Source organism: Aotus nancymaae, unplaced genomic scaffold (genome assembly GCF_030222135.1).
Source record: "Aotus nancymaae isolate 86718 unplaced genomic scaffold, 86718_ANA_hifiasm-v0.15.2.pri h1tg000003l, whole genome shotgun sequence".
NCBI classification, from domain to species: domain Eukaryota; kingdom Metazoa; phylum Chordata; class Mammalia; order Primates; family Aotidae; genus Aotus; species Aotus nancymaae.
The window spans coordinates 66,354,656-66,379,567 of record NW_026988414.1 but is presented as its reverse complement, the minus strand read 5'-3'; the positions used below and the strand labels follow the sequence as shown (position 1 = coordinate 66,379,567).

Below are 24,912 nucleotides of genomic sequence, written 5' to 3'. Positions count from 1 at the left end.
GTGCCATAAATTCACAGTGGCTTCCATCCTCTACCAACAGAAATGACCCTATCATTCATCATACAGGTGCTCTCTCCCTCTGATGAGCTCCTAAACTTCAGGTTTGTGTCAGAGACAAAGCAATGATCAGAACTATCTGCGGGGCTTGGTGAATCAAACATTCATCCATACACTGGGGTTATCTTGCTGGGTGGTTGGACAGAAGTTTACCATAATGGATACTATAAAGACCAGTGAGCCAAAACACAACGATCACACAATCCGCTTCAAATCCCAATTCCCTGCAAGGCAGAAGGCTTTTAGAGGTGGGGACTGGGGAAATAAGTACCCTCTTCCATTTGCATTTGTTCCTTGAATGACACATGACACCTTTTCTTCTCTCTCCTCTAAGGCTTCCACTGATACTCATTTTCAGAATGGAAGAGGGTAATTTCCCTCTTACTGATTTCCTAAAACGGATGACTCAGCCTATGATCAAATCCTACCACAGAAGCATGGGAGACAGAAAAACTAAGTCCAAGACAACCCTCTCTGATTAAGCTGATCCTCTGAATATAGGCAACTATAGAAAGATGATATTTTCTTTTTTTGTTGTTTACATTAAGCTTTTAATTTTGAGATAACTATAGATTTACATAGTTATCTCAAAGTTTACATTTACAGTGGTAAGAAATAATACAGAGACATCCTGTGTACCCTCCACCCAGCTTCCCCTAATGGTAACATCTCATAAAACTATGTATAGTATCACAATCAGGGTATTGATACTGACGGTCAAGACGTAAAACATACCCATCACCACAAGGATTCCTCATCTCGCCCCCTTGTAGACATTCCCTCTGTCTCCCATCCTCTCATTAGCCCCTGGTAACCACTAACGTGCTCTCCATTTCTATAATTTTGTCATCTCAAGAGTATTATATAAACGGAATCATACACTACGTAATCTCTGTGACTGGCTTTTTCACTCAGCATAATGATCTGGAGATTCATCCAGGTTGTGTACATCAAGAGTTCACTCCTTTCTATTGCTAAGCAGTAATCCATGGTATGAATGCCCACAGCTTGTTCAATCATTCACCTGTTAACGGACATCTGAGTTGTTTCCAGTTTTTGGCTATGATGAATAGAGCTGCTATAAACACTTGTGTACAGGTTTTTGTGTGAACACAAGTCTTCATTTCTCCGGGATAAATGCCCAGGAATGCAATTGCTGGGTCATATGGTAGTGGCATATCTAGCATTTTTTTTTAATGTCAACAGTGAGGCTGTATCATTTTACATTCCTACCAACAATGTATTAGTGATCTTATTTCTCTGCATCCTCATCAGCATTTGCTGTTGTTACTATTCTTTATTTTAGCCATTCTGATAGGTATGTAGTAATATCTCATGGTGGTTTTAATTTGCATTTCCCTAAAAGCTCATGATATTGAACATCTTTTTCATGTGCTTATTTGCCATCTGTGTATACTCTTCAGTGGAATGTCTCTTCATGTCTTTGCCCATTTTCTAATCGGACTGTTTGATTTTCTATTGTTGAGTTTTGTGAGTTCTTTATAAATTCTATGCACATATTCTTTTAAAAGAATACTTTTAAGACATGTAGGGTTTCTCGTCTTTTGAAAATCACAATGTACTACAAATACAGAAATACCCTGGGATTACTCGAGGTAACAGAATGAATGACCAATGTGGGGAAAGAGGCCCAATTTCTCGAGATGTTCATTTGTGTGGATAGTGTCAGAGCTGGAGAAAAACCAATAACCTAGAGTCATAGTTTGTTTACCCTGTTAATGGGCTGTCTTTTTTTTTTTTTTCTTTTCAAAAACATAAACATTCACAAGTTAAAATCTACTACAGCACTGGATGTGATTAATATTTATTATATTTAAAGGACAATATGGAAATGATTTTTTCACAGGAGACAATGTATAACTGTGCTCTCAACAGTAGCACTTGCATAACATAAATGCCTCCTTCCAGACCCATCTGATTCAACAGCCTCAGAGCTCAGGGAAGGAAGTACACACACACTAGCTCTCTGATCATTACACACGGCAACATAAAACCTACTCGGAATGACTCCTTTCAAATTGACTTGGGTCACTCAAACACTAACCAGTTCTTTTAAGAAACTCATCTTCCACAAAGCAAAAATATGTCATAGGATTATGTCAAAATTCACTAAAATGTATAGTTAAGCACAAACTATGTAGATGTCTGCAAAAACGATTGTTATAGTTATGCAAATTACATCTTTTAATAAATAATTAAAATTAATCAAGTTAGTTTTCTATTGATAGCAATGCTTTTCCAATAATTCTTTTAAGAATCACTTTATCCAGAAAATAATCATTCCCTAATTTATTTTTTCCACAAATTCCAACTTTTACACACACCGACATATTATTTTAACTACATTGTGACATTGAAATTTCTTTCCTAAGGAATTCAAAGGTCTTACCTCTACCAAATAATTTCTCTTTTCTCATTTAATTAAATAATTTTGGAATATAATAGAAAGATTCTTATAACTTTAAATTTATACCGATTTCACTTAAAGGATAATAGCAAATATATAACATTTACCTGCCTATACGCTTTTGAACTATCCCCCCTCACCTTCCAGTTTTCTTCAAAATTCCTTCCTTAAAAAGGATGCCCTTACATGGGACTGTCTTGTGCATTTTTTTTGCAACTTCCTGTGGATCTACAGTTATTTTGCAATAAAAAAAAATTTTTTTTTAAAGGTGCTCTTGCTTTCATCCAAGTTGTGACTTTATACATCTTTATTATAATTCCTTATTAATTGGGCTGGGCATGGTGGCTCACATCTGTAATCTCAGCACTTTGGGAAGCCAAGGTGGGTAGATCACGAGGTCAGAAGTTCAAGACTAGCCTGGCCAACATGGTGAAACCCCATCTCCACTAAAAATACAAAAAAAAAAAAAAATTAGCCAGGTGTGGTTGCTGGAACATGTAATCCCAGCTACTCGGGAAGCTGAGGCAGGAGAATCTCTAGAACCCAGGTGGCAGAGGTTGCAGTGAGCCGAGATTGCGCCACTGCACTCCGGCCTGGGTGACAGAGTGAGACTCTGTCTCAAATAATAGTAATAATTCCTTATTAATTATAATACTTCATTTTTAGTGTCCCTTATACTTTAAAAACAGTTTGCCTTAAAGATGCCTTTTGATTTGATTATATCAGTCTGGTTTAGAAAGCAACATTTTCTTAGCTAAGGCACACGGCTTTAATTCTCAATTATTTGTTTTATACTTTAATCTCTTATCTTTAGTTCTAAAACATTTCATATTTCCTAGAATTTCTCACTTTGAAGAATACCTTAAATAATTTATATACATTAAGCACCTAGAACAGTACCTGTACAGAGTAATGCTTAATAAAGTCATTATTATTATTTTCATTACACAATCTACGCTTGGTGATTCTCCCCTTTTCTCTTTCTTTTATGTCTCTGTGATTTGCTTTGTTCCCCACCTTAGCAACATGTCACACTTCCTTCAGTCATGAGATCACAGAACCCAGAACCCTAGTTCTTGAAGAAATCTGAGTGATCATCCAGCCAACCTTTCATAATATATATAAGGAAACAGAGGCAAAGAGAGCAGGAGTGACCTGCCTTTCTAGGGTCACCCAGTGAGGTAGTCAGTAGGACTGAATTGGGAATGTCAAATAAAGCCTATTCATTCTTAGAAACTGAGCTTTTAAAATTTTCTGACAGGTCAGGTCAGCTCTGCACATATGCAGTTCTTGGTAATACTTTCGGGGAAAAGATTGGCTTAACCAAGGAAAGAACTGTCCAGTTTTCAGATGCTTCAAATTGTTGCGCTGGTAATAGCAACTTCTAAATTTCTGTTTCTCTCCCCACTATCCTCCCTCCCTGACCCTGTCTCTCTCTTTCTGGCATTGCAGATGTTCTTTAAATCACGAGGGTTGTTTTTATTTCTTGGGGTCGGGAATTGGGGGTTGGCTGGCTGTTTTTTAAGCTACTGAGTTACTAGATCAAACCTAGGTAGGATTTCTCAGCAGCCATGAAGATAAAGAAATAATGACAGAATCACCATGACCCTTTGAAAGAACGGTTTGTCCTTCTGGCAGGGGAAACTTCTTTCTACAGTGTCTACTGCACTGCTAAGATGTAAGAGGAGCTTCTCTCTCTTCTCTCTCTCTCTCTTCTTGCTCAAGTCTAGTTTACTTTTTAATTTTAAAATTTGGTTTACTTTGGCATAATTTATACACAGTAAAGTTCACTCACCCTTTTCAGGTGCATAGGTCTTTGTTTTCTAAAAAACACATATAATCATGCAACTACCACCAAAATCAAGATACAGAACATTTCTGATGCACCAAAACGTTCCTCCATGCCTTTACACTCAACTCCTCCTCCACTGTTTGTCAACATGTTGATGTTCCAATTGTATTTTCCTTTTTCCAAAATGTCACGTAAGTGTAATCACACAGCTGGTAACCCTCTGCGTCAACTTCCTTCACTTAGCGTGAAGTATCTGATATTCACCCGCGTTGTTGCATGTATCAGTAGCTTGCTTTATTGCTGAGTAATATGCCACTGTTTGGATGTATTACAGTCTGTTTTTACATTTACCAGCTGAAAGACATTTGGGTTGTTTCCAGTTTGGAGCTATTATGAATAAAGCCACTATAAAGAGTTGCCTAAAGTTTTTGTGTGGACATATGTTTTCATTTCTCTTGGGTAAATATCTAGGAAGGGGGCTGCTAGATCATGTTGTAAGAAATTGCCAAACTATTTTTCAAAGCAGCTGTATCATTTTATATTTCTACCAGCAATGTATGAGAGTTCTAATTGCTCTGAATTCTTGTCAGCACTTGATATTAGGTTTTTTGTTATTATCTCTTTTCAGAAAAAGAAAGCAGCAAGAAGTATTTTTAGCATACTAAACTGTTAACAATTTAAGCAACCTTCACTCCTCTCTTTCTCTTAAAAGTCACAAGTAATCCATCAGGAAATTCTATCAACTCTACATTTAAAATATATCCAGAATCATCACTTCTCCCCATCTTTATAACCATCTCCCTAAACGGAGTCCCTGAAACTTACCTGAATTACCAAAACAATTTCCTAACAGCTGATTCTACCCTTGTCCCCCACACTCGGACACAGACGCACTGGCCTCTATCGTTCCAGTAGCACGGCAGGCACATCCTACAGCCTCTAACTGTTTCCCATATACCTACTTGACCAGCTCCTCTCCACTTTCAAGTCTTCCTTCCAAACTCATCTTCCCTCTGAGGTCTCCTTGATTAATACGCAAACTACCCTTTGTCTCCCCTAAGCTCAATCTACTTTTTCTTTTCTATTAATAGCAACAAACACACTCTGTATTTTACTTATTATGTTTATTGTTTAAGGAACATTTCCCAACCCGCTCTGTTACTGCTAAAACATAAGTTCTATGTTCATAGAAATCTTTTCTTTCACTTATTGATATGCTTCAAGTACTGTGAACAGTGCCTAGAACAGAGTAGGTATAAAATAAATAGTTGCTGAATGACCAAACTAACACTGGCTTTGGTATCTAAGGTAGCACTAATTGGAAAGTCTGTGTGAGGCCAGATTTAGAGAAGAGTAAAGCCAAGGGTAGAAAATAAAATTTGTAGCATGTATATTGAAACAACAAGGCTTAGTTTCTTTAAACACAAATCTATGTGGGCAGCATTTACCTACAGAATTTCTGCAAAAATGTATTTTTCAAAAGCTCTCCTATTGGAGAAAGTAAATGAAACTAACCAGGTTCATATATACAAAAAAAAAAAAAAAAACTCTTGGCACACCAACTACATAGGTTTTTTTCTTCTATAAACTTCTGCATCTGTGTAAGATTGCCCCAGAAGGAGTGCCAATTTTATTTTCTTAATCTAAGTTCTATTCTCATTACCCTTCCATTTCTATTTTTTATCCTCAGGGAAAGAGAGAGCAGTTACTACCAGGGCATTCTCACGTCTTCCAAAGAAATGGCATAGGTGTTAATCTTGTATTTATGTTTGATGTGGGTAATGATGCCTATGACCCGAGCTGTAGGTTTGTTAATATGCAAGGTTCTCACCTCATTAGTGGCGAGGTATGTTTTGAAGTTAAGCTGCAATGTTTCCTGTAATGTCAGATCTGGCCTAACAGATTTTCTCACTGTTCATTTTCTTTGTTTTTACCCATAGTCAGTACGTGCTATGCTTATAGGGCTCTCCCATATGCCTTTTAATAAACACAACTTTCCACAGTAGTTAATTTGGTAGGTATTTCAAACATTTTTAATAATTATGTCCTCGTGGAATTATCACACATTTGGTTTATTTTAGAGAAAAGATTTTCATAATTTTTGACTCAGTAATATAAAGTATAATAAACTCTCTCCCTGGCTTGGTTTTGGAGTGGTGTATTCTTATTAACTGGATAAGATGATTAATTCATAGTTACAATTAAAACATGCCACATTCTTAGCATTCAATTGTTCATAAAGTCCCCACACATATATCTCAATCAAATCTTAAAAAGAGCAAAAGAAATAGTAACACTTGATTGAATATAACATTTGATGATCCATTATGAATAGCAACTGCTATGCTTAAATTTCCAAAACAATTTTCAGTTAACATAAAATACTATCAAATAAACTAACTTTTACCAGACTAACACGCCTCATGGGATGGGTGGTTTGCCACTGCTTATCACCCAGATTTCATTCTACTCTACAGTCCTCACTGGATATACAGTATGGGATAGACTCCAGGTTTTCAAGAGTTTGTTTGGAAGCCATTAACTATGTTTAGTCAATTCTGTAATATACTATTTATAGATACACTTTCTATGGCTAAAATCCAGGACCACTGTACTCCAAGAAAGCCATTTAAATGTGAGAAATAGTTTGTTCTCTTTTCTCATTAGATACTGAACACATGTCCACTGCTTAATCTTTTGAAATCTGTGCTCATAAGTACAAAGCAATTTCCTTTTTTTTCCCTCTGATTTTTAAGAACAGCATTAGAAAATGATGATCAGAGGATAACACAGGTACTTAGACCAAGATGAAGGGGGAAGAGGTACAGATCACTCATTAATATTTCTCTTTCACCATCTTCTTTTCACTGTCCTCTCACAGGGCCTAAACCAGGCTCTCCCAACCCTGTAGAAGGACCACTGTCTTTGATTTGACAATGTGACACATGTTCAGCTAGAATTCCCATCATCATTCATTTAGAGAAAGCAAAAATGAGTACATATGCTTTTAAGAAGGTACAGCAGTAAGCTTACATACCAAAAGTGCATAAACAAGTATTACCTATTTAATTGCCTTAGCTGAACTTAAAAGCTCTGATCTTTAATTGCCTGATTGAACTGATCTAAAAGGCTACAATTTTTTAATCAAGAAGAAAATTAAATAGCTTTTTGTAAATAAAAAGGCATCTTTAATCTTATTTTTATGGAATCCAAGTTATTAAATATGGACAAAACCGCTAAAATATTAAGTTAACAACTACTCAATCTAGGGTAAATTTCTCATTACAATGCTTTACAAAAGTCTTCAGAGACACCTGGCTTCTTTGACTCTTTAATAAAAACACATGCTTTTAAGTCTAGAAGGTAAAAGTTTCCATGAATAGCTGGGAAATGCAAAAGCTAAATAGGAATATATCTAATGAGGTGTATTACCACAGCATATTTATTTCTATAGTTGAGCGTCCATAACTACTGGGATATAACTGTTCATCTGCACTTCAATTCATTACTCTTTCCATTTAGATAGATGTAGGTGTACACTCATTCACTGGAATTCCTTGAAAGGACTTGTTGGCCCTCTACCACTGCTCCTACTCTGTCCCCAACAGATATATTCTTCTCACAACAGGTGGCATTTTATAGTAGGTTATTCTCTGTAGGAATTGGGCTGGCCAGCACCAAGTGAAAAAATAAGTACAGGCCCAGGATTCCCCTCTATGCTCTCCATCAGTCAAACCACTGCAGCCTTTGTCTGTCACTGATGAAAGAGTCCTTTCTTAGCCCAAGTTGCAACCAGGGATGAAAAGAAGGACCTACTGGCTTCTGAGTGGCTCTGGTCCACCAAGCTTGGCCACAGTGATCATAAAGTGGTTATATAGAGAATCTGACCCTAGACATTATTTTTAGATCCAGACAAATCCATTTCAAACATGTCTATAAAGATCCCATTTCAAATGAAAAATTTAGGCAGTTTTCCCAAATCCAGAGTAAAAATTAAAATCAAGTAATTTAGATATAGGGATACTAAAGGCACATCAACTTATCAGCATAATTTCTAAAAGAAGAAAAATCAAGATAAATGGCAGAATAACTAAAACATATTTCCTATCCACTATAGTTCTTCATGGTACTAAGATTCCTTACAGAAAGTTATAGCTAGAGAGGGATTTCATTATAAGCCAGAATTAACCTGTATGCCCAGCGTACATGACGACCCTAACACTCACTTCCTAACAAAACTCAAATTTCCATGGCACTGTCCTTTTAAATAAAACTTTGATACAGAGAATGAATATTTTTCCTTTAGTTCTTTTGTCAAATGGATAGCACATGTCCATTTTTAAGAAATCAATAAATGATGAGATTTGACCATTGGGTTAATTCTTATTAAAATGGTTATCACTACTTTACAGGTTGCTAGGTGTTTCTACAGGGAATAGAAACAATAGTGGTTATATCATGTTAAATACTGTTATCTCTTAACCTTGGTAGTCAAAAATGTTCCATTTTTCTTTCATCAACCAAATGTGTTTACATCCTTATTTATACCGAGTGAAACTAATACTAACATAACTCACTCTCCCTATATCTACATTTTGTACCCACTATACTCTAGAAATGGAGTGGACTGGCTTTAAAAAGACATCTAGTTTACGATTCCATTTACTCAGTATAAATACCTGCAAAAACGTGAATATTTTATTTGTCAAAATCTAGATACCCTCATTAAAAGAAGGAGGATTTAAGAAGAAATGTAGAATCACTAGGATATTAAAACCACCACAAAAGAAAACAACCCTTAGTGACAGATATGACATCACAGTTGAAAAATCAGTTGTTTTCTCCATCTCAGTTTATACCCTTTTTTTTTTTTTAAAAAAAACCTTTCCTTTAATCACATCTAATGTGTATGCTGTTGCATTCCCAAACTGTACATAAAGCGAAGATGAGCAGATGTGTAAAATTAAACAGCACTGTTAGTAACATTAAGCCTTGAAGTTGCTTTATTATAGTCTCTTTCTCACTTAATAATTTGCTCCAAATGAATTCAGATATTTTGGGGATGTTAAAAAAAAAAAAGGGGGATTCCTTTTGCAATATTCAACAGTTATCTGAATTATTCTCTCATGTGTTCTGTTACTAGACAAGCGGATTATTCCTGATGCTTTCACCAACATCTTATTTAAAGTTTTGCTTTTGGCCAGGTGTGGTGGCTCACACCTGAATCCTAGCACACTGGGAGACCAAGGTAGGAGGACTGCTTGAGGCTAGGGATTTAAGATCAACTTGGTCAATATAGCAAGACCCCGTCTTTAAAAAAAATTAAAAACAAAGTTTTACTTTCCAGGTATGTGAAGCAATCTCTTAAGGAACAGTGTGTGATGATATCTGAAATGTTAACAGAAGGAAGGATGTAACTGTACAGATTGCGAAGGTTTTGCATTAACAAGGGTTAAGTAAGACAAGCAAGAGCTTGTTGTCTTCAAATACTAGGAAATATCTTCTTACAAGTTTGACAAAGGTGATTCACAAAAACACACTACCAAGTTTATAATCTAAATGAGAGCAGTTAATGGAGAAAACAAGAAAAATAACATTTATAAAGCAGCCATCATTTTGACTACCAGATATGTCAGCTAGTTTAAAGGTTAGAACACTTACTTTAAAAATCAAGGTATCTTGAGAAACCCACCCCCACCCCAAATTAAGTCCAAGCTTATAAGCCCAGCACATACCTCTATGTAAAATCTTTAAACTCCACAAATAAGTAAGGCCTTTAACAACCTAAATTTAGGAAAAAGAAAACAGTACAATTATCAATTATGGTTTTTATAAGAAACTTTCCATATTTAAATATATCAACTTTTTTCTTTTTTTTTTTTTTTTTGAGACAGGGTCTTTCCCTGTCACCTAGGCTGAAGTGCTGTGGGATACAATCACTGCTCACTGTAGCCTCAACCTCCTGGGCTCAAGCAATTCTCCCACCTCAGCTGCCTGAGTAGCTGGGACCACAGGTGTGTACCACCATGCCCAGATAATTTCTTTTTTTCTTTCTTTTTTTTTTTTTTATTGTAGAAACAGGGATCTCACTAATGTTGGCTAAGCTGGTCTTGAACTCCTGGGCTTAAGTGATCCTACTGCCTTGGCCTCCCAAAGTGCTAGGGTTACAGGTGCAAACCACCACATGCAGCCTAACTCTTCCTTTAAAACTCTGTCAACCAATAAGCATTCACTAAACATCTCTCATTTCTGTGTGAGGCTCTGAGGGAACACCAAATGTTAAAGCCACAGGTTTCTTCCTTTAATGAGCTTACACTGTTCTGAAGATAAGGTACTCCAAAAGAAAGAAATAAGTACATATGTATATAAAATGATCTGGAAGTATATATGCTAAATTCATAATGGTGCTAAGCCAGGCAAGGAGACAGACAGGAAAAAGAGACAATGGCTTTCTAAATTTTCTGTATTTCTGTGTGTAAAACCTTTTTTGAAGTCATGACACTTATGACCAAGGAGAGACTTTTTTTCTGAGACAGGATCTCACTCTGTTGCCTAGGCTGGAGTGCAGTGGTGCAATCATAGCATACTGTAACCTCAAACTCCTGGGATCAAACAATCTTCCCGCCTCAGCCTCCTGAGTAGGTGGGACTACAGGTGCACACCATCATATCCTGCTAATTTTAAAATATTTTTTGAAGGGATGTGATTTTGTTTTGTTATCCAGGCTGGTTTTGAACTCCTAGCCTTAAGGGATCCGTCTGCCTCGGCCTCCCAAATCTCCGGAACCAAAGGTGGGAGTCACCGTGCCTGGCCTGAAGAGACATTTTTTAAAAGTTAACTAATGAAATAAGGCAGTGGGTAGAATAGAAACTGCTTTTCCTATTGGTAGTCAGAAAGGCTTACTAATGTGTTGCCTCTTGAGTAACAAATTTAACTTAAATGAAAAAAGGGAAGGAAGTGCTTAGGTCAAGGTAAAAATATATAATCAAAGTGTTGGGGCAGTGTACTCTCCGACATACCAAAGTCCTGAAAAACAAAGAAACACTGAGGCATTAGAGAAGCATGCAATGAATAATCCTAGACTGGAAGTAGAGCCAGAATTCTTTTCCTTTGGTCTATACAGGGTATTATTGGACAACTGGTGAAACTTGAATAAGGGCTATTGAGTGGATCATAGTATTATATCAATACTAGTTTCCCAATTTTAATCAGTGATTACATAAGATAATGTCTTTGTTCTTAGGAAATAGATACCTAACATATTTTGGGATAAGGGCTGTGGTATCTGTAACTTATTCTCAAATGTTTCAGGAAAAAAATTGTATATAGATTTTTAACCAAATGTGGTAAACTGTTAACAACTGGGGAACATGGATGAAGCATCATCTGTGGGAATTTTTTGTATTAGTCTCACAACTTTTCTATAAGTTCAAAACAATCTCAAAATAAAAAGTTTCCCCAACATTTATAAAGTATATGGGGGGTAGGAAAGAACAAAGTATATCAAGATGGTCCTCACAAGTCAGTCTGGCTGGCGCAAAGCATATATGTTGACAAGGCACAGTACTGAAAGGGCAGGTCAAGGAAATAAAATGAGAAAATACAAACGTCTGAATTAGATTTGCATTTGTCACTTTCATAGCCTGAGTTACAAATAATCAGTCAAATGAGATACTGAGAAAAAGATGTTTCTATGACCCTAAGTACATGGGTTATAAGTACTACCTACTATGTGGAAAATTTAGTCAGTGGTTGTCATTAATAACTTTAAAAATCTTTACATATAAATTGCTATGAAAGGAAATGCATGTGTTTTATTCATAACCATTGACCCTAAATGCATGAGTGTGAACTTACGAATTTCAAGGTTGATTATTCATAGACACCAGATACACTGAACAAATCACTATTAGTCAAAATTTACTGTAAGAATTTAAAAATATCCATCATTATAGAGAATTCTGGGTGAGTCAGGACTATAAGAACAAGAAAATCTACCATTACCATGAGAAATAACTGAGTGGTTTACGTATCTTGAAAACGGTAAGAAGAAGGTTAGGGGATAAATATGCAAGGATTCTAGATGATCAAGGAAGCCGAAGAGCAACTGTAAAATAAAAAATGCAGGCTGGGCACAGTGGCTCATGCCTGTTATCCCAGCACTTTGGGAGGACGAGGTGGGTGGATCACGAGGTCAGGAGATTGACACCATCCTGGCTAACATGGTGAAACCCTGTCTTTACTAAAAAAATTAGCCGGGCATGGTGTCGCATGCCTGTAATCCCAGCTACTCGGGAGGCTGAGGCAGGAGAATTGCTTGAACCCAGGAGGCAAAGGTTGCAGTGAGCCAAGATCGCAACACTGCACTCCAGCCTGGGCAAGAGAGTGAGATTCCATCTCAAGAAAGAAAGAAAGAAAGAAAGAAATGCAATGGGAGAAAGCCAATATCCAAATACTAAAGATCTAGAAGACAAAATCTATATCAATTAATACTGAGCAGAGGTTAGCATATTTTAATTGTTCTCATAGGGTGCAATGTACTCCTGAAAGATTTGCTAACATAGATTCATCAATTCCAGTACATGTCTGTCTATTCTAAGAGAACAGCATATGTTTTTATAACAAATGACTTCTTCCAGAGTTTGGAAATAACTGGCATTACAATAAAACACATGTGTTCTGGACAGTTAACACAAAAAGAAAATATCAAAATATTAATAAGATAATTTTATCACAGAAGGAAACATAAAAATATTTCTTTAAATGTTTATAAAAATTAACATCCATAATGAAAACAATTTTCTCTTTGAGTAGCAGGAGGAAGTCATCTTATTTAGCATGGAGGTAATCATCTTCTCCATTCTGAGGAAGTATGGTTAAAATTTTCAACTAAGAAGCTTAGTTGAATATTATAAAACCTATCCATTAAACACAGCTCACCACTAAAAACTGGTTCCACACAAAATGAATTTTCAGAAAACATGTAGGGAAAGGCAATCCAATATATTCGAATTATCAGGTAGAAAAAAGTAAAACAAATACTGATTTTATAATATTTGCTAAAATTATACATTTTGTTAGAGATTCAAAATGAAAATATTATTCTCCTTTGTCAAAATACACTACACTTTTCCTTAGAAACATCTAAATTCTGGTGAAAAAGGAGCTAGAAATCTGTGAACTGAAAATCTAAAGGATATTATTGGTATTCAGTAGGCTGGGTTTCACAACAATGACTTGACAAAGCCTTGACACTAAAAGTACTTGTATCTGTTGTCAATCACTCGCTCCTTGACATGTCAAGTGCACATCCTTTCAGGGACAACTTCAATCAACATTAGCACTCAAAATACAGTACACAGTGTCACCACTTCAGAGATGAGAAGAAAAATAGAAAGTGTTAGGTGGCAGGGAAGGGCAGAAAGGCATTCCTCTTTATAGAAGACCAGATTCAAATGGATAGTAGAGAAAAACCACTGAGCAAGTTGGAAGGCTGAGATCAGGTATATATAAATTCCTTTGGGTTAAAAAAAAATGCTCTCTTGCCATACATTTTACAAGAGGAAATTTGAATAATATATCACAGAGGCCAACAGAGGTCCATACTATAATGAACCTTGGACCTACGAACCTGCCTTGCATGTCAGATTATTAGACCCTGCAAAATAAAGTTAATTAGGGAGAAGAGAAGTACCTAAAGATAGGAAAATAATCTGAAGCAATTGTATGTGTTGCTCTATTATTCTCTCAATAAGTCTCTTTTTTTATATTTTAGCCTAGCTCTTTCTTTCACTCCTGCTTCTATTTTTTTTTTCTCTCTCTCTTCTCATTCTGTCAGGAAAACACTCTGAGAAAGCAAGGGGTCTGGTGTCAGATAGCCCTGTGTTCAAATGTGTACTGACTAATTAGATGATAACTCTGGGCAACCTGGTTAACTTTTCTAAACCTCATCTTGCATATGCACAGAATATGTTCAATAATCTACACTTTACATGGTGGCTGTAATGGCTAAATGACATAATATTTGTATAGAAAGCATGCAATAGTGATTGGCATAGGAATTGTTCAATGTACACCTATTTCCCTACTCTCTCTTTTTGATTCTGTTACTTTTGACTTGGCAACAGCATCCATGTGCTTTCTTGGCCTCAATGAGGAAACTCAAGGAAAAGATGTTGATGCCATCTTCGGTATACTTTAAGAGAGATAACCAAGGATACTGGGAACACAATCAGACTATTTAGTTTACACATCATAACCTACAGCCGATCAATTCGTTAGTCTTATTTTGACTTGTACAACCCTCCTGGTGTCAGGTCTTAGCCATGGGCCAATCTGGTGTTTGTTAGCTGCAACAAATGATAATCCAAATTTGTAGCCTACTCAGATTACATATTAAAAAAAATACACTTTGGAGGCATTATACAAACTTAGGTTCCAGCAGAATTTATTAAAAGTGGCAGGCAAAGAGCAAAATTATCAAAAGCATTTCTTCTCCTCCAGCTATAAGAAGTTTTCATTACTATGACCTGATGAGCCACAAAAGCTGGAGAAATTAGACACATATTTAGGGGGAAAACCCTTAATTAAAAAAAGTAAGGGCAAATATAAATCCTTTGGAGTAGCACTTACTTTAATGCCTTTCACTAAAATAATTTGTGTCCTATTTTCATTCACTTAACAGGCAAGCCCTGTATTTGACGCTGAATTATTTTTTCTGCTGACTCTATTCACTTCAACAGTCTTCCTATCCAGTAGAATCGAAAAGATGAGTGGCCTTGTGTGGATGCCCTAAACAAGAGGGAAGTAAGATTTATGAAGTTCACGAAGAACATGTTTCTCTACTGAAGATGGCAGATTTCTATTTTTGCCAAGTTCCATAGATAATTGAGTATACAGAACTTGTATACTTTTTTCTTTTTCAATTGGTATCCTTGCCTTTTTTTTGCCCTTTATTATACATGTTATTAAACTTTACAGCCAAGAACTGCCAAAAGCCACAAAGCATTCATTCTCTCCTGAGATTAGAACAGGAAACGAAACATATTTATTTTCATCTAAAATAGTGATTCAAGTACTCAAATTTCATATGAATCTACCTACACATGTAGATGAGAATCAACTTAGCAGCAATAGCATCAGAAAAGGAAGTTCTCATCACCCAGGGCAGTTCACACTAATAATTAGAAAGAAAAAAGGAAAGCTGTGAATTACAATGAACTAAGACTAAATAAGTGTCCATGTTGGATTAAAGAATTTGAGTTGTGATTTTGATGTATAATGAATGTGAAAATCAGCCATTTAATTAAATGGTACATGGTACAATCACTTTGTTCTGCATTAAACCACTGAAGTTATAGTGCTTTTAGTTTAGCAATTGTTTACTATTACACCACCCATGACTTCTCTCAGACACTGTTTAACCTACATTATTCTAAATGTGAAATCTGGAACTTATGAGAACATTATAGTAAAGTTAGTTTAGTTGATATATTTCATCAGTATATTAATGCATATAGAAAATACAGGAATATGGGAAAACTGCTTTAAATCACAAAAGGAATAAATTTCTAGATGTAGTTGATTAAAAAAATTAAAAACCAAGAAAATAAAAAAACTGCAAAAAGTCTTTACATAGACTGCTTTAATAACTCAGACTTTTACAGTATTTGCGAATCATGCCTACAACTACAAAATGTAAAAACACAAAAAAAGCAGTTTTTTTTGTTTGTTTGTTTTTGAAGAAGAACTTGGAAATTTTATGAGTCAACAAGAACACCAAGGTCAACTACAAAATGTAAAAACACAAAAAAAGCAGTTTTTTTGTTTTTTTGTTTTTGAAGAAGAACTTGGAAATTTTATGAGTCAACAAGAACACCAAGGTCCCTGCAAACACATGAACAGGCTGGAGTTCATAAGCGTGTGACTATGTTGTGATATTGGGTGGGGTGGTCTATGAAAAGAAGAAAGAACAGGACAGTTAAGAAGGTCTTGGTCGCCAACTGAGATTGAAGAACAAGAAAAAAACATTCTGAGAATATAAGAAGAATGAGCTTGATTAGAAGGATTAAAACATTCATATTTTCTAACACTGAAGCCATATACTTACTGCTACTGCAATTCTTCCAAGGACATGTTCTGGGATTTTCCTATATACATCCAAAGATCCCCCTGTAGAGATAAACATGTCATGTTACCACAAACGAAACTACCAGAGCAGTGCACTGGGCTCCTCCTCTGTGTACTCACTGTGAGAGTATGTTTCTACCCTTCTTACACCACACATTGGATGTGTAGTATAAAACTTGTTTTTAGTCCAGTGTTATCTATAACATAATCATACTTCCTGATGAAGTATAACTAGATAATTCCATTTTATTCCTAAGCATATATAGTCACATACATGAAAAACTGAAAGAAACTAGTCAAGGGCAAGCTAAGAAACTACACTTTACGTAAACTTAAATACATACGCAAAATTATAAAGATCAATATGGATAATGACATTTAGGTGTCTGCCTTTTGTAACAGTTTTTCTCAAATGTAAATGAGGGTACTATGTTAGAATTTTCATATTAACCTAACAAAAGCTAGAATACATGCAGAGAACCACTACTTTGCTCCTTAATGATATGATTATGAGATCTGTTTTAATAATATGTAATAATCTTTAAGAGTCAAATTGAAGTATATCAGTCTTTCAGTTCTATAAAAAATTATTACAGAGTATTTGACAAATATTTTTTCCTATCAGAGGCTAAAATTCATATTTAACACTATATTACTGATTGACTTATAAGTATGCCTCATAAGGTACCAAACATGAAGTATGTCATTCTTTTGAAATGCAAATGTGAATATTTTCATGTCAAGTTTTTATAAAACTAAACATCAGAGAAAATATTATTTTTCTCTGTAAAAATAGTGAATGCATATATAAACCTATATGTATGCAAGTATACATATATATGCATATAGACACATGCATATATATGTGGCTACTGGCTTTACATTTATCTTATTTAAAGCAGATAAAGAAAAATGATCACTTTTAGTTAACCTTTGCTTGTAGTTTCCAGATTTGAACAAGAAACTAGGAAACCACAGTGTAACTAAATATTACACTTTGGCTCTGGGTACTACTGGGAAGATAATGAAAAAAAGACACTTCTGCTATGAACTGAACCATCTTTATTTACTAAAATGACATTTTTATTACAGATGCAATAAAAGTGAGAATACAGCAGAAAAACATTTTATGTTCTCATTGATCTTTCAGATAAATTGGCAGTAGCAAGGATAAACAAAATAAAAAAGATCAAGCTTTACATGCTGGCATTTGGAAGACTGACAAATGCAGCTTATTGGACCAATCCCTTATGAAGTGAATGATCTGACTGGCTCAAAACTAGGAGGTGAAAACCCATCCACATGTATCAGTAACAACTTCTAAGAGGACATTTATTTTTACAAAGGATATAAATCAGGGCTTACTTAACTAAATGGACAATGGTTTCAACAAGCTAATCCCAAAAAACAAAGATTACTTGACCACCATTATCAGTAGAAGAAGCCAAAAAGGAATCTAATTTTGAGGTAGTTCATTGGTTTTTAACTTCAGTTAGACCCACTTTTCTTAACTAAACATATGGCTAATTGTTTGGTTTTTTTTTTCCTTTTTTTTGAGATAGAGTCTCCCTCTGTTGCCCAGGCTGGAGTACAGTGGTGAGATCTCGGCTCACCACAACCTCTGCCTCCTGTGTTCAAGCGATTCTCCTGCCTCAGCCTCCTGAGTAGCTGGCATTACAGGTGCTCACCACCATGCCCGGCTAATTTTTGCATTTTTATTAGAGACGGGGTTTCACTCTGTTGGCCAGGCTGGTCTTGAACTCCTGACCTCAGGATCCGCCTGCCTCAGCCTCCCAACATGCTGGGATTACAGGTGTGAGCCACTGTGCCCAGTCCCATATGGCTAAATCTTTACACAGCTGGCTCCATGACATCACTGATTCATCTTGTCTTTTCATGTCCATTGGAGAAAATTGTCATAGGTGAAAAAATAATGCAGCAGATCCACTCAGAATTAAGAGTTCCTTAGCCAGGCGCGGTGGCTCACGACTGTAATCTCAGCACTTTGGGAAGCCAAGGTGGGTGGATCACAAGGTCAGAAGTTCAAGACCAGCCTGGCCAAGATGGTGAAAGCCTGTTTCTACTAAAAATATAAAAATTAGCAGGGCACGGTGACAGGCACCTGTAATCTCAGCTACTTAGGAGGCTGTGGTAGGAGAATTGCTTCAACCCAGGTGGCAAAGGTTACAGTGAGCCCAGAGCACACCACTGCACTCCAGTCTGGGAGATAGAGTGAGACTCTGTCTCAAAAAAAAAAAAAAGAGTTTCTGTTAAGTTTGATGAGTTCTTTTTCTGCAATTCAGTTAATTCTTATTAGACTAAAAGTGGCAGGGGGGTTGGTTTAATTTTTCTCTGTTTTATTATCATTTCTATCCTATAGGTCTATCCAAAAATGCAACTCTTAGACCTATCAAACATTAGTGCAGGAAAGGACGTTAAAGATCAGTCCGGCCAGACATGGTGGCTCATGCCTGTAATCCCAGCACTTTGGGAGGTCAAGGCAGGTGGATTACCTGAGGTTAGGTGTTCGAGACCAGCCTAGCTAACACAGTGAAACCCACCTCTACTAAAAATACAAAAATTAGCCGACTGTGGTGGCGGGCACCTGTAATCTCAGCTACTAAGGAGGCTGAGGCAGGAGAATTGCTTGAACCCAGGAGGTGGAGGTTGCAGTAAGCTGAGATCGTGCCACTGCACTCCAGCCTGGGCAACAAGAGTAAGACTCCATCTCAAAAAAAAATATCATTCCAGCAACTTTATTTGACAGGTGGGGAAAACAGTCCCAGCAATGTGAATGTTCTAGGTAAAGCCCGAGTCAGCTGATAGCAGAGCTCAGAGAAGACCTGAACCTTTGAAGTTTCATAAGTTAGAGATTTAAAAGGTGGCTGGGCACAGTGTCTCTCACCTGTAATCCCAGCACTTTAGGAGGCCAAGGCATGTGGATCACGTGAGGTCAGGAGTTTGAGACCAGCCTAGGAAACATGGCAAAACCTTGTCGCTACCAAAAATACAAAAATTAGCTGGGCATGGTGGCACAAACATATAGACTCAGTTACTTAGGAGGCTGAGGCAGGAGAATCACTTGAATCTGGGAGACGAAGGCTGCAGTGAGCAGACTGCATCACTGCACTCCAGCCTGGGTGACAGAGCGAGATACTGTCTCAAAAAAGAAAAAGATTTAAAAGGTTTCCTCATGATGTGACATAGCTTGAGAATCACATGTGAACCTTCTGCAGTTTAAAAAGTCTCATGCAATGTGATACTACGACATACATTGACAGAATTTAATTTTAGCTGAGATGGTGGTAATTCAAGGCATTTAGAAACTCATTCATTTGTGGCTTGGTAGGTTTGAACTTTTGCTTGAGATTCCAAGGTTACTGGTTTGCTCCCTGTGACCTGTCACTTTTCTTTGTTCCCAGAAGTAACCAAATAGAAATTCTGAAGTTGAAAAGTATAATTAAATGAAAATTTATTAGAGAGGATCAACAGTGTATTAGAGAAAGCAGAAGGAATGATCAAGGGAGGTAAAGAAAGGTCAATTGAAATTATCCTGTCTGATGTTGAAAACAAAAGAAAATGAAGACAAATGAACACATTCTCAGAGACCTGTAGAATACTATCCAGCATACAAACATATGCATAATGGGAGATCGGAAAGAAAGGAAAAAAGAGAAGGAGCAGAGAGAATATTTGAGGAAATAATGACCCCAAACTTCTTAAATTTAGTTTTAAAAAGTGAATCTATACATCCAAGAAGCTCAATATACTTCACATAGGATAAACTCAAAGAGATCCACACCTATATATATTATTATCAAATTATCTATAGCCAAAGACAAAAGAAAATCTTGAAAGCAGCAAGATAAGTGACATGTCAAATATGAATAATCCTCGAAAAGATTAAGAGCTGATTATTCATCAGAAACCACAAAGGTCAGAGGCAGGGGAATGACATATTTGAACAGCTGAAAGAAGAAGTCTGTAAACCAAAAACTCTATATCCAGCAAAAAACTATTCTACAAAACTGAAGGAGAAATTAAGACACTCTCAAAGAAACTAGGAAATTTATCTCAGAATATTGAGGATCAATCAATAGTTGACCTATCCTACAAGAAATAAAATACAATCTTTCAGACTAAAGGAACTTCAGACTGAACTTAAAAGACTCAGATCCACATGAAGAAATAAAGAACACTGGTAAAGATAACTGCATATGTATATATAAAAGACAGGATAAATGTATGTTTTGTTTGTATCTCTTTTGTTCTCCTATATGATTTAAGAGACAATTGCATAATTTTAAATTTGTGTTAGATACACAATATATAAGAATGTCACTTATATGACAATAACAGCATAAAAGAGATGAGAAAAAATTGAGCTATATAGAAGCAAAGTTTTTGTATACTATTAAAATAAATTTAGTACCAATCTGAATTAAATTGTTGTAAGTTAAGAAGTTAATTGTAATCCCTAGGGCAACATTAAGACTATAACTCAAAAAAATAGAGTAAAAGAAACCATGGGGAATTTAAATGGTTCATTAGAAAATACCTATTTGACATAAAAGAAAGCAATAACAGAAGAACACGAAAGGCATGACTTATAGAAAATAAACAGAATGAGGATATAAATCTCACCTTGCTCGTAATTAAATAAATGTAAATGGTTTAAGCATTCTAATTAAATAAGAGATTGGCAGAATTAATTATTTAAAAAAAATGATCCAACTACATGCTGTCTACAACAGAGGTACTTTAAAGACACAAACAGGTTAAAAAATGATGGAAAATGAGATACCATTTAAACAGTAATCAACAGGGAGCTGGAGTGACTATACTAGTGGAAAAAATCGACATTTAGATACTTATTGTTAAATGTTGTTACTAGAGACAAACACATTTTCTAATGATAAAAGAATCAATCCACCAAGAAGCTATAACAATTATAAACATGCATGCACCTAACAACAGAGTGCCAAAATATATGAAACATAAACTGAAAGAACTGAAAGAAGAAATAGACAACTCAAAAATATTAGTTTTTGAGACTTCAATACCTCACTTTAAAAAATGGACAAAACTAAACAAAAGGTTAGTAAGAAAATACTAAGCGGTATTATAAACCAATCAGAATTAACTGACATGTAAAGCGTACTTCACTTAACAACAGAATACATTCTTCTCAAATGCACATATGTGGAAATTAAGCAACATATACTAAATAAAAATGGGTCAGAAAGAAATCACAAGAGATTTTTGTCATAGAAAATGGAAAATACTTTAAGATTAATGAAAATAAAAACACAACATACCAAAACTTCTAGGATGCAACTAAAGCAGTGCTTAGAGGAAAATTTATAACCTACATTAAATAAGAAGAAAGATCTCAAATCAGTATCCTAACTTTCTACCTTAAACAAATAGAAAGAGAACATCAAGCTAAAACTAAACTCAAAAGCAGAAAAAAGGAAATAATAAAATTAAAGGAGAAATAAACAAAATAGAGAATAGAAAAAACAATAGAGAAAATAAATGAAACTAAAAGTCAGTTTCATTTTAAATGAAAAAAAAAAAAACTTTTTTTTTTTTTTTTTAAATAACAGAGAAACTGACAAACTTTTAGCTACACTGACCAAGAAAATAAATGAGGAGACTCAAGTAACTAAAACCTGGAATAGAAAAGAGAACACGACTACCAAGCTTGCAGAAATAAAAAGGATTATAAGAGAATTTTTGAAACAACAATTTATTGATACATAAATTATCTAATTTATGTATCAATAAATTAGATAACTTTGATAAAATAGATGAATTCCGACAAAAACACAAACCACCAAAACTAAATCAAGAAAAAATTAAAAATCGGAAAAACCTGTATATAAATAGTAAAGAGATCGAGTTAGTAATAAAAAAAAAAAACTAACCACAATTATTATTCAGCTTTTAAAAGGAAGAAAATTCTGACACATGCTACAAGATGGATGAACCTTAAGGACATAATACAAAATGAAATAAGCCAGACACAAAAAGACAAATACTGTGTGACTCCAATTATATGAGGTACCTAGAGTAGTCAAATTAACAGAGAGAGTATAATGTTGTTTGCCAGGGGCTGGGAGGTGAAGTGAATGAAGAGTTCTTATTTAATAGGTATAGAGTTTCAGTTTTGCAAGACAAAAAGAGTTCTGGAGATGGATGGTAGTGACAGTTGCACAATCATGTTAATGTACTTCATGCTGCTGAATTATACACTTAAAAATGGCTGATACAGTTTGAATATTTGGCCCCTAGAAAACTCATGCTGAAATCTGATTCTCAATGTTGAAAACAGGGCTTAGTGAGACATGTTTGGGTCAAAGGGAAGGATTCCTCATAAATGATTTGGTGCCATTCTCACATAATTGAGTGAGTTCTCACTCTTAGTTCCCACAAGATTTGGTTCTTAAAAAGTGTCTGGGACCTCTCTCCTCTCCTCTTGCTCCATGAATGGAAGCTTCCTGAGGCCCAGACCAGAAACAGATGCTGGGCACCATGCTTCTTGTATAGCCTGCAAAATCATGAGCCAAATAAATCTCTTTTCTTTATAAATTACCTAGTCTTATGTATTCCTTTATAGTAACACAAAATTGACTAGTATAAAAACAATTTTTGTATAAGTATTATATTACAATTTTTAAAAAACACACTAATGACACACCCAAAAACCTCAGAACCAGATGGCTTCATTGGTGAATTCTATCAAATGTTTGAAGAAGAATTAACATCAGGCATTTGAAAAAATGTTCGACATTACTAATCATCAGGGAAATGCAAATCAAAACCACAAAGAGATATCCTCTCCCTCCAGCTGAAATGGCTTTTATCAAATAGACAGGGAATAACAGATGCTGGCAAGGATGTGGAAAAAGGGGAACCTTCACACACTATTGATGAGAACGTAAATTAGTACAGCTACCATGGAAAATAGTATAGAAATTCCTCAAAAATCTAAAAATAGAACTACTTTATTATGATCCAGTAATTTCACCATTAGGTATACATCCAAAAGAAAGGAAATCAGTAAACTGAAGAGATATGTGCACTCTAATGTTTACTGCAGTACTATTCACAATAGCCAAGATATGGAATCAACCTAAGTGTCCATCAAAGAAAAATAAAGAAAGATAAAGAAAATGTGGTACATAAACACATGAAATATTACTGAGCCATAAAAAGAATGAAATCCTGTTATTTGTAAGAACATGAGTGGATATTACATTAAGTGAAATAATCCAGGCACAGAAAGACAAGTATGCTCTAACTCCTATGTGGGAGCCAAAAACAAATGATCATGGAGACATATCAGAATGATGATTACCAGAGGCTGGGAAAGGTAGTCAGGAAGAAAGGACAAAGAGGGGTTGGTTAATGGGTTAAAAATACAATCAGATATAAAAGAATAAGATTCAGTGTTTGGTACCACAACAGGGTGACCATAGTTAATATTAATTTATTGTGTATTTCAAAATAACTACAGAAGTGGAATTGGAATGCTCCTAACGCAAAGAAATGATAAATGTTTGAGGTCACGCATATCTCCATTACTCTGAGTTGATTACTACACATTGCATGCTTGTTGTCAAATACATGTATTCCATAAATGTGTACAATATAATGTATCCGTAAAAATTTTTATTTCTTTATATACATATATATATATATATATTTTGAGATGGAGTCTCTGTCACCCAGGCTGGAGGGCAGCAGCACAATCTTGGCTCACTGCAACCTCCACCTCCCGGGTTCAAGCAATTCTCCTGCCACAGCCTCCCAAGTAGCTGGGATTACAGGCATGCACTACCACACGTGGCTAATTTTTTTTAATTTTTTTTTTATTTTTAGCAGAGACGGGGTTTCACCATGTTGGCCAGACTGGTCTCAAACTCCTGACCTCAAGTGATCTTCCTGCCTCAGCCTCTCAAAGTGCTGGGATTACAGGTGTGACCCACCACACCTGGCCCATACAAATTTTTTTAAAATGAATTAACATCACTCCTTCATAAGCTCTTTCAAAAAACAGAAGAGGAGGTAACACTTCTGAGCTCATTCTATAAGGCCAAAATTATCCTGATATCAAAGCCAACACTGACATCACACACACCAAAAACACTACAGACCAATGTCCCTCATAAATATGAATATAAAAATTGTCAAGAAAATGCTAGCAAACTGAACCCAGGAACATATAAAAAGAATTAAACATCATGACAAAGTGGAATAATTCCAACATTGCAAGACTGGTTCACTTTGCAAAAATCAATTAATATACCACATATTAATAGAATAAAAGACCAAATACATGATTATTTCAATAGACAGAAAAGGCATCTGACAAAATTTAATACCCTTTCATGGTTTTTTAAAAAAAAAGTACTCAACAAACTAGAAATAGAAAAGAATTTCCTCAACCTGATAAAGGACAACTACCCCAACCCATGGCTAACATATTTAATGGTGAAAG

The 24,912-nt window shown here is 35.5% G+C and overlaps 1 protein-coding gene across 6 annotated transcripts in view; it reads right to left on the bottom strand.

Moving 5' to 3' along the window:
- Window positions 1-24,912, bottom strand: part of MAP2K5 (mitogen-activated protein kinase kinase 5) — a 264,089-nt gene that overhangs the window by 134,887 nt on the left and 104,290 nt on the right. For all 6 annotated transcript variants that reach the window (XM_064381982.1, XM_064381992.1, XM_064381988.1 and 3 more), the window contains 2 exons: window positions 16,387-16,448; window positions 10,013-10,061 (listed from right to left, as the gene is read on the bottom strand). In XM_064381982.1, the coding sequence (XP_064238052.1) occupies window positions 10,013-10,061; window positions 16,387-16,448 (111 nt within the window). The remainder of the gene's footprint in view (window positions 1-10,012; window positions 10,062-16,386; window positions 16,449-24,912) is intronic.